The 13,215-nt window shown below is 36.7% G+C and overlaps 1 protein-coding gene across 6 annotated transcripts in view; it reads right to left on the bottom strand.

Annotated features, from left to right (window-relative positions):
- Positions 1–13,215, bottom strand: part of DPYD (dihydropyrimidine dehydrogenase) — a 616,437-nt gene that overhangs the window by 522,207 nt on the left and 81,015 nt on the right. For all 6 annotated transcript variants that reach the window (XR_007775327.1, XM_050960937.1, XM_050960938.1 and 3 more), the window contains exon 3: positions 3,193–3,275. Coding sequence is in view for 5 of the 6 variants with exons in the window: in XM_050960937.1 (XP_050816894.1) it covers positions 3,193–3,275 (83 nt within the window). In the remaining variant the exon portion in view is untranslated. The remainder of the gene's footprint in view (positions 1–3,192; positions 3,276–13,215) is intronic.

Here is a 13,215-nt window from a genome sequence, read left to right as displayed (position 1 = left end):
GCTTTGCCAGAATATATCTTTGTTCTCTCAGGGCCTGATTTTAAAGTCCTTAGAAGTCAATAGGAGTCTTTCCACTGATCTGACCCTCAAAGATGTATTAGTATAGAATCATAGGACTGGAAGGGACCTCGAGAGGTCATCTAGTCCAGTCCTCTGCACTCATGGCAGGGCTAAATATTATCTAGACCATTCCTAATAGGTGTTTGTCTAACCTGCTCTTAAAATCTCCAATGATGGAGATTCCCAGCCTCCTTAGGCAATTTATTCCACTGCTTAACCACCCGGACAGTTAGGAATGTCCAACCTAAACCACCCTTGCTGCGATTTAAGCCCTTTGCTTCTTGTCCTACCTCAGAGGTTAAGAAGAACAATTTTTTCTCCCTTTTCCTTGTAACAACTTTTTATGTACTTGGAAGCATAATTATACATGACTAATTTGCTCATGGAGTTTGATCCTGTACCACTGATGTCAATAGAAGCTTTGCCATTGGCTTCACTTGGAGTGTGATCAGGCAAGATATTCAATTACCCCAAAACAGGGGTGGTTCTCAAAACCATGAGAGATTTTAGCCCTATGGAGCAAGTTATTTGGATACTCCCATTACAAACAACATGCTACTATGCCACATTTCAAGGCACAAGATTTTTTCCTCCAAAGTACTTGCTGGAATAAATGGTGTGCATGAGTACTGTCAATACAGAACTCTCTTCTTGTCATTTTACACAATTCTCAGGTTTATCGAAGATCCAAAACAGAAAATTAAGCATTCAGGATCACACTTCCGAAAACTGTGATGCCCTAGAACAATGTTCATCCCTATATACAGTTTATTCACTTGTGCAAACAGATATGAAGACTTACCTCTGTGTTATATGAAGTTATTAAAGTATAATCAAGTGAAACTTGCTAATACAAGTTAGAAGTGTTTTATTTAATTCATTAACACAAGAAAATTCAACTGAATGAAAGCTGCTTATCAGATGAAAAAAGAGGATTACAATATTATATGATGTGTGTCACACCTCTCAGTGGAACAAAAGGCATTTCCCCAGTCTGGTTTGTCCACTAAGAGATGAGATAGCTGAAAAGGAAGTTTGTGACAAGTCTTAAATCACTTTGGTGCTTCTAAGCGAACCTAGCATATAGAACAATATACACCTCCAAAACAGCCCCTTGTATCAGGTATACAACCTTTGAAATTCTGTCATTCCACTGGCCATAGAATTTTGACCAACAGAGAAAGCATGTAGCAAAATCTAACAGTAAACTATGGTGAGCTACATGGCATAAAATGCTGCCACTGTAACTGTGAAATGTTGTAATACAGATTGTTAGAAACAGACAGTCTTCTTGAAATCTAGTCTGTTTAAAAGAAAGTGTTTAAAAGCAGTTTCACATGCTACATCTGCCCCCAAATCACTCTTCTATGTTTACTATTGTTTTCTCTCTCCTGTTGCAGTGTGGAAGACCCACACAAACAGAGGAAACAGAGCAAAGAATCCTGTGGCACCTTATAGACTAACAGACGTTTTGGAGCATGAGCTTTCGTGGGTGAATACCCACTTCGTCAGATGCATGTAATGGAAATATCCAGGGGCAGGTATATATATGTGTGCTAGCAAGCAAGCTAGAGATAACAAGGTCAGTTCAATCAGGGAGGATGAGGCCCTGTTCTAGCAGTTGAGGTGTGAAAACCAAGAGAGGAGAAACTGGTTCTGTAATTGGCAAGCCATTCACAGTCTTTGTTCAATCCTGAGCTGATGGTGTCAAATTTGCAGATGAACTGAAGCTCAGCAGTTTCTCTTTGAAGTCTGGTCCTGAAGTTTTTTTGCTGCACGATGGCCACCTTAAGGTCTGCTATAGTGTGGCCAGGGAGGAACAGACTGGTTATACAGAAGCAAGACCAAACATTACTACACACCGACTGCTCTCAAATGCATGAAGTAAAGAAAATGAAAACCAAAAATAATTTATCTAATCTTTCAACTTCAATTGTTATGTGAACAATAGTAAGTGAAAATATTCAGATAGAAGTGGATTTGTTGTTCAAGTAATAAGAGCTTTCAAAACAGCCAGGACTGCATTTCATGTGTGAACACTCTTGTGAACAGTTATTTACACTGTTGTTCATGGGAAGCAAGAGCACTGTGAACAAGCCTGTAGATAAAAAGATGCTCATCTGAATATCTGTAAATTTAAAGGAATTATGAATACTAACTAAATGAATTGGTGGCATGTGTTTGCAAGAAGACTCAGACTTGTTGTTGTTGTCCAATCTTAAAATTACATTCTTTGATACCAAAGAGAAGTTAAATAAAGTGGGGTCTGCACTGCTACACATTTTTGCCCGTTAAGATTTTCCTTTTACTGCCCCTGCTTTCAGGGTCACTTATTGGCACATAACTTCCATCATCGTTTTTACATCACCTCTGAAATTGGCCAAATTAGTTTTCAAATAAAAGATACTTCAGAAACCATGAACCTGCCACCTTTAGTCACACTGAGCAGTACCTTGCTTTGGGCCCAGTACAAATGACTTTAATTGGACTACTCCTGGAGCAAGGCACTACCCAACGTGAGTAAGGATGGCAGAATTAGATCCATTTGTTGAGCAATTCTAATTTATTTTTTAAAGTTTTAAGCATAATGCTGGATACTGAATGTATAAAACAAAGGGAGCTATAGTATAAAGTATTGTGTTAAAAAGATTGTTCTTAATTTGCAAGATGGAAACCATTGATTTTTTTATAAAATACAATAATGTAACCCTGTTAAAGTCTAATAGAAAAAGAAAGTGCATGGGCCACTATATATAGAAAGTTAAATACAAATTAGGAGCAAATACTAGTTCATTCAAAACACCACTGTACAATTTCTTTAACACTTACACAATTTAGATGAACAATATTTTCATTCATTCACACAGTTCAGTATAAATATAAAACAAGGTACCCCCTTAAGCATTTTAAGTAACAAATTAAACATTTACGTTTTTTACTGTGCAGTGAGGCTTAACATTTATGCAGCTTCAAAACCAAAGTACAGCCTCAAGGGACGCCTCTCCACTGACAAATTAATACCTTAGAGAATAGAGCTGAATGGTGGCAATGAACTCATTTGTTCCCCCAATAATGAAGAATGACTCTTTCTTTACCACATCTGTGACTGTTGCTATGGTGACCCAGACTTACCTCATTGCTTCTCGAAGTGCCCCACGTTCACTAAGAGTTGTATGCTTGATGTCATCAAAATTATTTTCTAGCGTCTCACAGTTCTGCAATAAATGGAAAAATCCACATTAGATTCTTAAGCAGCATTCTAGCATCATAAATTATATTCACTGTAGTGCAAACATAACTGATTTATATTGTTTATATATTCACGCAAATTATGCATTCTGTTTTAATTGCACAGAAGTCATTAAAAGCGACACTGTGAATTCAGTAACAAAGTAAGAACAAAAGCTTATGATATGGTTGTCATGGAAATCCTTTTATCAGTGTTCTATAGTGTGGTATATACAATTTTCTTTTATATCAATTTTTTTGAAGGAATAACAGTTGTGTTCTTTTGCAGTAAAAAATGCTACAAAACTAATGTTATATCTAACAGGCAAACTTACAAATGTGGCAAAGAAGAAATACAATATGCTGAATTTAGACATCATAAGCTATACATTAAATTCTGTACAAACGAAACAGTCCATATTACATGAAAAGACTAACCAACCTAAATTCTATGAGTTTCAAAATGTTGTAGCAAACTTTAAGATAATCTGTTTATAAAGATATCACAACAGCCGATTAAGTTTTTTTTCCAAACTGAAGAAGCAAAGGCTCTAGTATTTTCAAATGAAAAGACTGTAATATTTCCATTTCATTAAAATGAAATTAGCAATTTTGTGAGAATACATTTTTTTTTAAAAAAAATTATACCAAAATAGGCTTCTCCTTATGTAATCTGTTAATTCTTAGCAAACATATAGCAAGCACCACTATTCAGAGTGCTGCCCTTTTTTCCTCTACAAAATCCTATTGGAACAATAGGTCTGATTCTCTATTGCTATGTACCTTCTGAAGTCATTTTTAACATTGCAAAGTGAGTACCTTTTGGGAGGCATAATATTGAGTTTTAGAGAAATACAACACAAATATTATTACTATTATTCAATTACTATTTTAATTCCACACTTATAATTACTAAAGTAACAATGTTTATCAGAATCAAAATTCAGCTACACAAAACAATTCACATTTTGAATTTAATTATTTACATTTTATTCTTATTTTACATGTAGTTTATCATTGCTTATAATACATAGATGATTTTTACAGTGCACATCTTAAAAGATAAAAAAGGACAAATGGAACATATGAACATAATATACTCTTCTCTTCTGTCAACACATTTTACATTTTTATAATTATATCCAATCTATGGCTATCGCAATTATATACATCTTGCATGAAAGACAAAATACTATTCAGTCTTCTGTATGTAACTTTATTAAAAAGGTCTTATCAGCTTGTCCAGCTAATATCAAAATTAGTCTTTTATTTTGAACTAATGCTACAGAAATTAATACATACTATTAAACAGCTTACTTACTGTACATGCAATAAAAAATTTCAAATCAGTAAAAATAATTTGAAATAAACGTACATGTATAAGGAACTTTCTCCACGTCATCTCTTTTTTAAAAAATGCCATTTAAAAACCATTGCATGCTACCATACTACCAAGATGGTCATTGGATTAAGTTTTTTCATCACATGCAGCACAATCAGTACTCCTCAGATGGTAAAATCCTTCTCACCACACTCACTTTGTCAACGAGAGTACTCAAGTCAGTACTCTCAGTTTAAGTCAGTAAGGCAAGCAGAATTTAGCCCTACAAGAAAATATGTCTTCATTTAGATTTGCGTGCATTGTTCTTTGGGCTGTTAACTCATGTACGGACAGGTCAATTCTATAAAATACATCTGAGAAATTCAATCTGGCAATGCCAGTATTTCATAGAAATGTAAGGCTGAAGGAACCTCAAGATGTCTTCTAGTCTGTCTCCTAGGGCTGTGGCAAGATTAAGAATACCCAGACTATCCCTGTCAGATATTCATGCAACCTGTACTTAAAAACCTCTAACGATGGTGATTCCATATAAGCCCTCCTGATCCACCATAACCCACAAACAAAGCTGTGTGAATAATTGATTTATTTTTGGGGAGTTGCTGGCAATTCTGAAACACACACACACTTTTCAGAAAACCAAGTAGTAAAAGCAATTTATTTTGGGTCAAATAAAACATTTATTTTGACCTGAACCAAAATATTTTGTTCTGATTTTGACATTTATATTTATTTAAAAAAAAAAACCTAAAGGAAATTTCAACACAAAAAGCTATTTCAAATCAAAGAAACTAAATGCTACTTCAAAAATGACAAAATAAAATCTTTTCATTTTTTTAGAATTTTTTAAACTTTTTTGTTTGTTTTTAATTAAACATTTTTGATATATGTACACAAATGCATGAAATTTTTCGTGAGACCCAAATCTGCATTATTTGGCAACAAAAGTATTGGGCAACACATTTTCTCCAGGTCTACTCAACACTAAATGCATCTTCACAACCAAATGAAATCATACCTTCTACCCCTTCAAAAAAACTGGGGTAAGAGACAGGATTTGGGGTATGCCAAACTCAACAGCCACAAGCTCTGTTGCTCAAAAGTGAAGGAGGAAGATAAGTTCAAGAGCACAGGGCCCTTCATTGAGAACACCTTACTTTCAGCCATAGTTGGACACCATCTAGGAACCATGAGCTTGAATGTCCCATCTGTTCTCTACAGTGGGTATAAAGTATGAGGAGAGAGACACAGGAAAATCATACAGGATTTTACAGAGCAAAATCAGTCCCCTTTCAATTGCACCTGTAAACACACTGGAATACATTACCAGCAGTGCTCCAGAGATTCCAAGTGGAAAGCACTGCTAAGTACCACCAGAGTCTGCTCTAGCCATCTTTTCCTTATGGTTTGTGTAGAGCACATTACGTTTATTTATTTGGAGAGTAACATAGGTGGTAAATCCACATTCAAAGAAAAGTATGCAATCTTCTAGCCTAGCAACGGGCTAAAGAATAATCCCCCTTAACTACTAATACCTGGACATCCAAGAGTAGCCCAGGAATCAACAAGGCACCCAATTTACAGACCTAGAACAATAAATGCAATCTCCTTTTTTTGAGACAGAAGATCTGACTCCTGTCATTTCCATCAACTGCTTTCAACCAACATTACCTTTGTCTTTCCCAGTTTGAATTGCAGCCAACTAGCTCTCATCCAAGGCCCAATCTTGACTAGACACTGGAAGAGCCATAAACTTCACCATGCAGAGCAGAAGAACTAGAGATGTGTATGTAAACTAGGACAAGCATCCCATACTACTTAATTATCCTCCACCCCGTGGTTTTTCATACATGTGAGTGGACACAGCAGTACACCTCAAGAGTAAGCCCTAGGGTGAGCAGAGCAATCATCCAATCCTCAGAGAAAATAGAATGGAGCCACTCCGTCCACAACTATCAAGATATTCAGGTGAACCTTTATGGTGTCTACAAGAATCAGCATCGACACTTGATTTCCTTAGCCATTTCTGAAAGGCTATCACTGTCCCACAAGACCAGTACAGTCTTTTATTGTTATCATACATAGAGCCTTTCAGCACCCCTTGCAAATACATAAAAGCATAAGACCTTATTGATCAGTCAAGCTGAGATATGACTTTCACTACCAGCTCTCACAGCTATTTAAAAATACCTTTTTCAGGGGAGAATAGCAATTGTGTATGGTTTGCAACTGTATCATTCCTAATTAGTGGGATTCACTAATCAAAGTAACTTTGTTCAAGGCCATGAATTTTCTGGATATCTGTGAAGTACTTGGAAAAGGACACTTAACCCAAGGAATCTTATCCACTTGTATGTGGGGATCAGAAATGGAATCCTCGGTCTGCAATAGCTGGGGTGAAACTGCTGCAAGGCCACTACTGCAATATATGGGCAGAAGTAGGAGCAGCAGGCTGTTGCTCCCTCACAAAAATGGAAAACGGAACATCTGCCCACTGGTCACTCACTACCTTCAGGTTTTGGTTCCAATGATTCCAAAGCTATAAGTAAACAAAAATTAAAGTCAGCTTTTGGCTGAGACCAAGCGTAAAAAATTTCAGCCAACAAAAAAGGATTTTTCAAAAAGTTATGAACATATGAAAACAGGAAGTTCTAACACAAGTCTAATCATGCTCTTAACTACAGCACTGGCAAATGCCACAACTTTGACAAACCATGATCAGGATGAATTGTACATTCAGAAATCTAAAAGGAAATAAAATGATAAAAATCACTGTACTATATATATCAATAAAGGTTAGATTAATATAACAAATATATTGCATAGGACAGCTGTACTTTTTAGTCCACAACAGTGCAAAGACTTAACTATAATGAGCAATTAAACTCCCAGGTGTTCAGGTTTCAGCAGCAATTATAGTAGAAAATGTAATCACAAGCAATGAAAAAAAATTGTCTTTGGTGGCTTTCTGCCAAGTTTTTTCCCCCATGGGTCTAGATAAAGTCTAAAAGTTTCATGTGTGATGGAATAATTTTATAGTATTTTATATCTTAGTTCTGCTAATATTCATATAGTGCTATATGATATCAAATCAAATAACACCCCAAAGAGGTTTATGATAGCAAAGCATACACAAGGAGACATGATTAAAGTCAAAACTAAATGAAACAAGGTCATTAGACATTGTGCTACTATTCATAAAACCAAAAGGAAATGAAAGCCTAAAATCTATCTTAAAAAAATTCTAACATAAGTCACTTCAAATAAAAGGTCAGGCTTCAGGTTCTGCAATGAACTGGAAGTGAGAGGGATAGGAAAGAAGTTCAGATACATAAATAAGTGGTTTATTTAACAGACATTAGACCTGAGCTAAAGCATACTACTGTATCAAAATGGAAAAAAATTCCCAGAGACTCAAGACCCCATTTCCACCGGGAATAAATTGAACCTATTAAATTTCATCCTGTCTCTCTACAAAATAATAATATTACAACATTTAAATAAACCTATTATCACATATGAAAAAATACAACAGCTGACCATTCTATACTAATTCTTTATGATGATACAGGTTACTACAGAAAGACTAAATATAAGAACATTGAATACAAAGAGAAAATTACAATAATAGCACTGAAAAAAATGTAACAGTCCTTCTCACCCTTCTCCAGTCCCCACCCAAGAGCTGCCTATGGCTGCTGGAGCCAGGTAATTGTCCTGGTCTCAACCCAGAAAATCCCCATCCTTCAGTTTCACTGAACATTGACATCATGTGATGGCTTCCCCAAGCCACTAATAGAGCTTTAATCTATGCCACAGGGAACACAGGAAGGAAGGCACATTATCGGAGCAAAGCAGAGCAAATTGATGGGGCACCTGTACAGTGAGGGATGAAGAGGAAGGATGGATTTGGGGAAAGAAGATAGATGAATTAAAAAACTCAAACACTAACATGACCTGCACCTAACATAACCAGGAACATTTTGCTATCATTTGTCTATTGCAATTTGTCTGCCTTATCTATATAGATTGTAAGATCTTTTGGACAGTGACTGTGTCTTCCTGAACTATGTTTGCACCACACCTAGCACATTTTTAACTAATAAATAACAATAGCAACTCGAGATCTGGACACAAAGTTCACAATGTGGGGCTCTGCCTCTAACAGGCTGAGCAAGGCCAAGGACTCCAAAATACCTTCAAACATGGAAGAAATTCAGAATTTCCCAAATCAGGCCCTTGATCGTTAACAAGGGTTGAACTAACGAGAAGGCTTACACCAGGTGTAAGAATTATCTGTGTTAGGGTTGTGACAGAAGTGAAGACTTACTTTCAAAAATGTCCTTCTAACCTTTCAACAGCCTCATGCTTTTGTAAAGTGGTCTGTACTTCCTGGCTGTGCCCTGCCTTTTCTTTGGTTACTGTTACAAAAGTGATTTTTTATTCAAGCTCCGAGCTCAAAGCCGGATCCTAAAGTACCTCCTGGCTCTGAAACTCAGAGTATCTCACACACACTCGTGCTGCCTAGTGTCATCACATAGAGTCTCCCTAAATCACAGCAGGCACTGTTACTACACTACATCATGGAGAGTTTAGGAGTCTGAGTTTTGACAAGATCATTATCCCATAACCCAAGCTAAACCATCTGTGAGCTACTACTGATCAAGGAACTAATCCCACTCCCACTGAAATCAATTGCAAATCTCTCATTGACTCAAATGAGGGCAGGATCATGCTCTAAGCCATTTTCTGATAGTTTAACTGTATCCTGAAATACTTTACATAAGAATTTCAAAGATATCAGTATTACAGATAAGGTCTTACACACATTTCTAGGTAGTTGGGAAAAAAATCTTTTGATCTGACAATAGCTATAAGACCTATTCTAAAGCTGCCTGTATCACTGAAGTTGAGTAGATATCTTATCCTACTTGACATGCTGAAAATCAAAAGGTTTTTTTTTTTCAAGTACCCTCTGCCTTTTAGTGGAGAGTGTCTTTAGGTGGCAATACTGTTGTCCAGTGAGACATATGAATTCATGAATTCATTTAAGAGGTACAACGTTATTTTAAAAAATATTAACTACTTTGCTTAGGAAGATCAAACTTCCTCCAAATATTTATGGAGACAAATCCTACAATGTTTACTGAGGAAAACCTCCCATAATATCAATATGAATGTTGCTTGAGTAAAGACTGCAAGAAATGTACAATGATTCCTGTCTAAAAAATTAGCAGCTCTAACCTCTGGGGCTTGAATTTTCTGTTGCTGCTGATACTAGAGCATGATGCTTTAAAGGGTGAACTTTCATGCCCCAAGTCCCACCTTAAAGAAAGAAGTACATAAACGTGGTTTCAGTTATAATATAATATTCTTCAGATATTTGACATATGAGGATATCTAATTTTTTTCATTAATGGCCAGATCTCAAGACCACTGAAGTGAATGGGAATCTTTCCATTCACTTTGACTGGCACTACATCTGACAAATGATATCAGTGTAAAGCCTCAAACAAGATCTATACCTACACTATTCCTTATTTTAAAATCCAAAAGCCTGCTTCAGTAGAAAATGGTGAATAATTTTCAATATTCTGAGTTTAGAAGCACTGAGTATATGGGGTCATTTGTTTTCAAAAGCTGCCTTGCTTCCTAGGGAAGCGATATGAGGTTTGTTCCGAGTGTAAGTACTGCTTTAGCGGTGAAATCCTCATTGCATAAGTGGGGTTAATTGCTGTGCTCTGGAGGTTTATTTCTTTGCAATGATCATAAAAATGTTCCACAGGTTCATGCTGTTTTATTAATTTTTTTCTTTGCCCACTTTACTCCAACAGGCACTTCTCAAAGAACATTTCTGTGGAAAAAAAAAATCTATCATTAATCAACAAGTTTGGATCCAGTAGTGATTGTTTTCATTTTTGCCTTTTTTATCTTCCACCAACTCACAGGATGATAACCAGACATTTCCTTTTCTTAAATCAGAAGAAACCTCAACTGCAAAGTCTAACTCTGCCTGTCTGTTACACAACAGAGGAAGAGCATAAACAATTTTGCCACTTGAGAACTCCCTTTAAAGCAAAGAACTCTGGATGCTAAGTTACAAATCAGCACTTGCATCTCTCTTCTGCTCTGTTTGTTATCATAGGGAACACCAAGTTTTCTATTCCTGTGTCATATCAGACAGAACCAATAACAGAAAAGGGACCAAGAGACTGAACTGCAATTTAGATTTCAACCACTGGATCTCAACAGGCTACTCTTACTTTCAAAGATTAGGAGCCTTAGTTTGAGGTTATGTCACCTGCTTATGTCAGTTTTGAATAGGACACTGCTTCAGGATCCCAGAAACACTGATTTAGATTTCTACATAAAAACTATTAAGCACTTTCAGAAACTTTCTGGCCAAAATTTTCAGAAGGAAATCACTTCAAGGCCAGACTTTCAAAATAACTCAGATCCCATGTAGGCAACAAAATAAATGACCAGATTTTCAGACAAGTTCAGTAGGTTAGGCACTGAGTAGGTTAGGTACTCATTGATGTTCCAGTGACAGCTGATCACTTTTAAAAACCTGGCCCTTATTTAAGTGGCTAAATGAGACCTGAGCTCTTCGGGAAATCAGCCCTACTTGTGGGTGTTGAGCACTTGGATTTTTGGCCCTGAATTTCTTTCAAAATCTGTCTTTACATTGCCAAACCCCTAGTTTCATGAAGCTACTGACTGAGTCACCTAACTACTATTAGTATAATATCCACACCTGATAGACTTAGCAAGGCACTTTGAATTTTAGTCACTTTAGAAGTGTTTTCATTTCTTGCCTTGTAATATATTTACATTATTTACAATAATATATTATTATTATTTATTATATTTGGCTCTCACCTCAAAATCGCAGTACTAAACTAATTAATTAATCCTCACATCACCCTTGAAGTAGATAAGTATCATCCCAAACATATAGTGAAGGAAACTAAAGCAGAGAGAGAGAGACACTATGTGACTTGCCCAAGGCAACCCAGCATGACAGTGGCAGAGCCAAGATTAGAACTCAGGAGGAGTTTTCCAATTCCTATTCCTATGCTTGTCGCAGAATGATCACTGCCACAAGAAGCTGACAGCTGAAATTGCACACCATTAAAGCAGAATAGATATGATTACAATTCCACTGAGGAAACTAAACTGGTGCCAAAATTCCTCTCTCCTGGAGGACTAATCTGCCCAGAGATGCCAGAGAATACTCAGTATTTAGGATTACTACTTCTAAAATGTTAGTATTGGTAGAGCAACTTCACATTTTCTGAGCCACATGCCCACTTCTGTAGCAATGTGTGTGGAAAGACAGGAGTGGCATGAAAAGATCTGCTGCACAAAATGAGAGAACGTTGCTCAACAGCATGGTTCTGAGTCTGCATGCCAGGCCTGCCATTACAAAGTGAATCAGGAGTGTCAATAAAGTGATAAACAGCATTGGAAAACCAACACGCGTCCCCTCCACCCCATCACACCCTTGGTGCTATTCCACAGTTTCCTCCAGAACTTTCACAATTTTGAGTCTGCTACCCATGCTGTCACTGGTTGTATAATGGCACGCTGAGCTCCTTCCACATTGGTATTTAGGCCACCCATCATAAGTAACTTGCTAATATTGTTTTCTGCATAAATTACTGAAGTTTACTGGTTGGGGGGGGGGCGGTGCACCACTTGACCCCTCCCATTTGATCACAGGCCACATCCCCTTTTCCTCGATATAAGGAAACATCACAGATAATATGGCACATGGGGCACCTTATTGTAATTCAATGTGGTGTCTCAACATACTTCTTAGCTACCTTTATCCAGGGCAGTGATTTTTTAGAGCTCTTTCCAACAAAAGCTGCTATTTTTATTTCCCCTCTACCACTTGCAGATCATAGGAATATATAGATTTCTGTGTTTAGGTTCTAGTCTTGTCTAAATGACAATTATTGATATTAGTCATAGAGAACAGTGTTTCTCACTATACATAACAGACATGATCCAAAGCCCACAGAAGTCAAGGGGACTTTTTCAATTAACTTCAATGGAATTTGGAACAGGCCCTATTAGAGTTTCTTTTCAGACACACTCTAGTATAACAAGCAAGAACATGAAGACTTAAGAGCAAACATACCACATTTTTCTAAAGTGACATGCAGCTGAGTATTCAGTAGTGCACACTGAATGAATATGCATCTAGATATTTGGATGCTGAATTTGAGGCAGCTTATGCCTGATTTTCAAGACCTGCAGCTTCCAATGTAGATTTATCAACACCTTTGCAAATCAGGTAAAAGATGTCTCAACTTGGGCTCCAAACAAACAACAAAAAGGGGTGAAAACACCCAACCCATGTGGACAGCAATATCCATGAACATGAAAATCTGGGACATACTGTATTATCAGCCGCCTTAAAAAAATGTATTACACTCAGACAGTGGGCTTATGAGGATGATTTTATAATAAATATGGAGTATATATTTCCCTATTGATCTGCTTACTGATATATAAAATGTTAGCACTGATAATCTCTTGTTATTCTTGAAAATCTCTGAATTATTTAATCAGTAGAA

Source organism: Gopherus flavomarginatus, chromosome 7, assembly GCF_025201925.1.
Source record: "Gopherus flavomarginatus isolate rGopFla2 chromosome 7, rGopFla2.mat.asm, whole genome shotgun sequence".
NCBI classification, from domain to species: Eukaryota; Metazoa; Chordata; order Testudines; family Testudinidae; genus Gopherus; species Gopherus flavomarginatus.
This window is presented reverse-complemented; position numbering and strand designations above follow the sequence as displayed.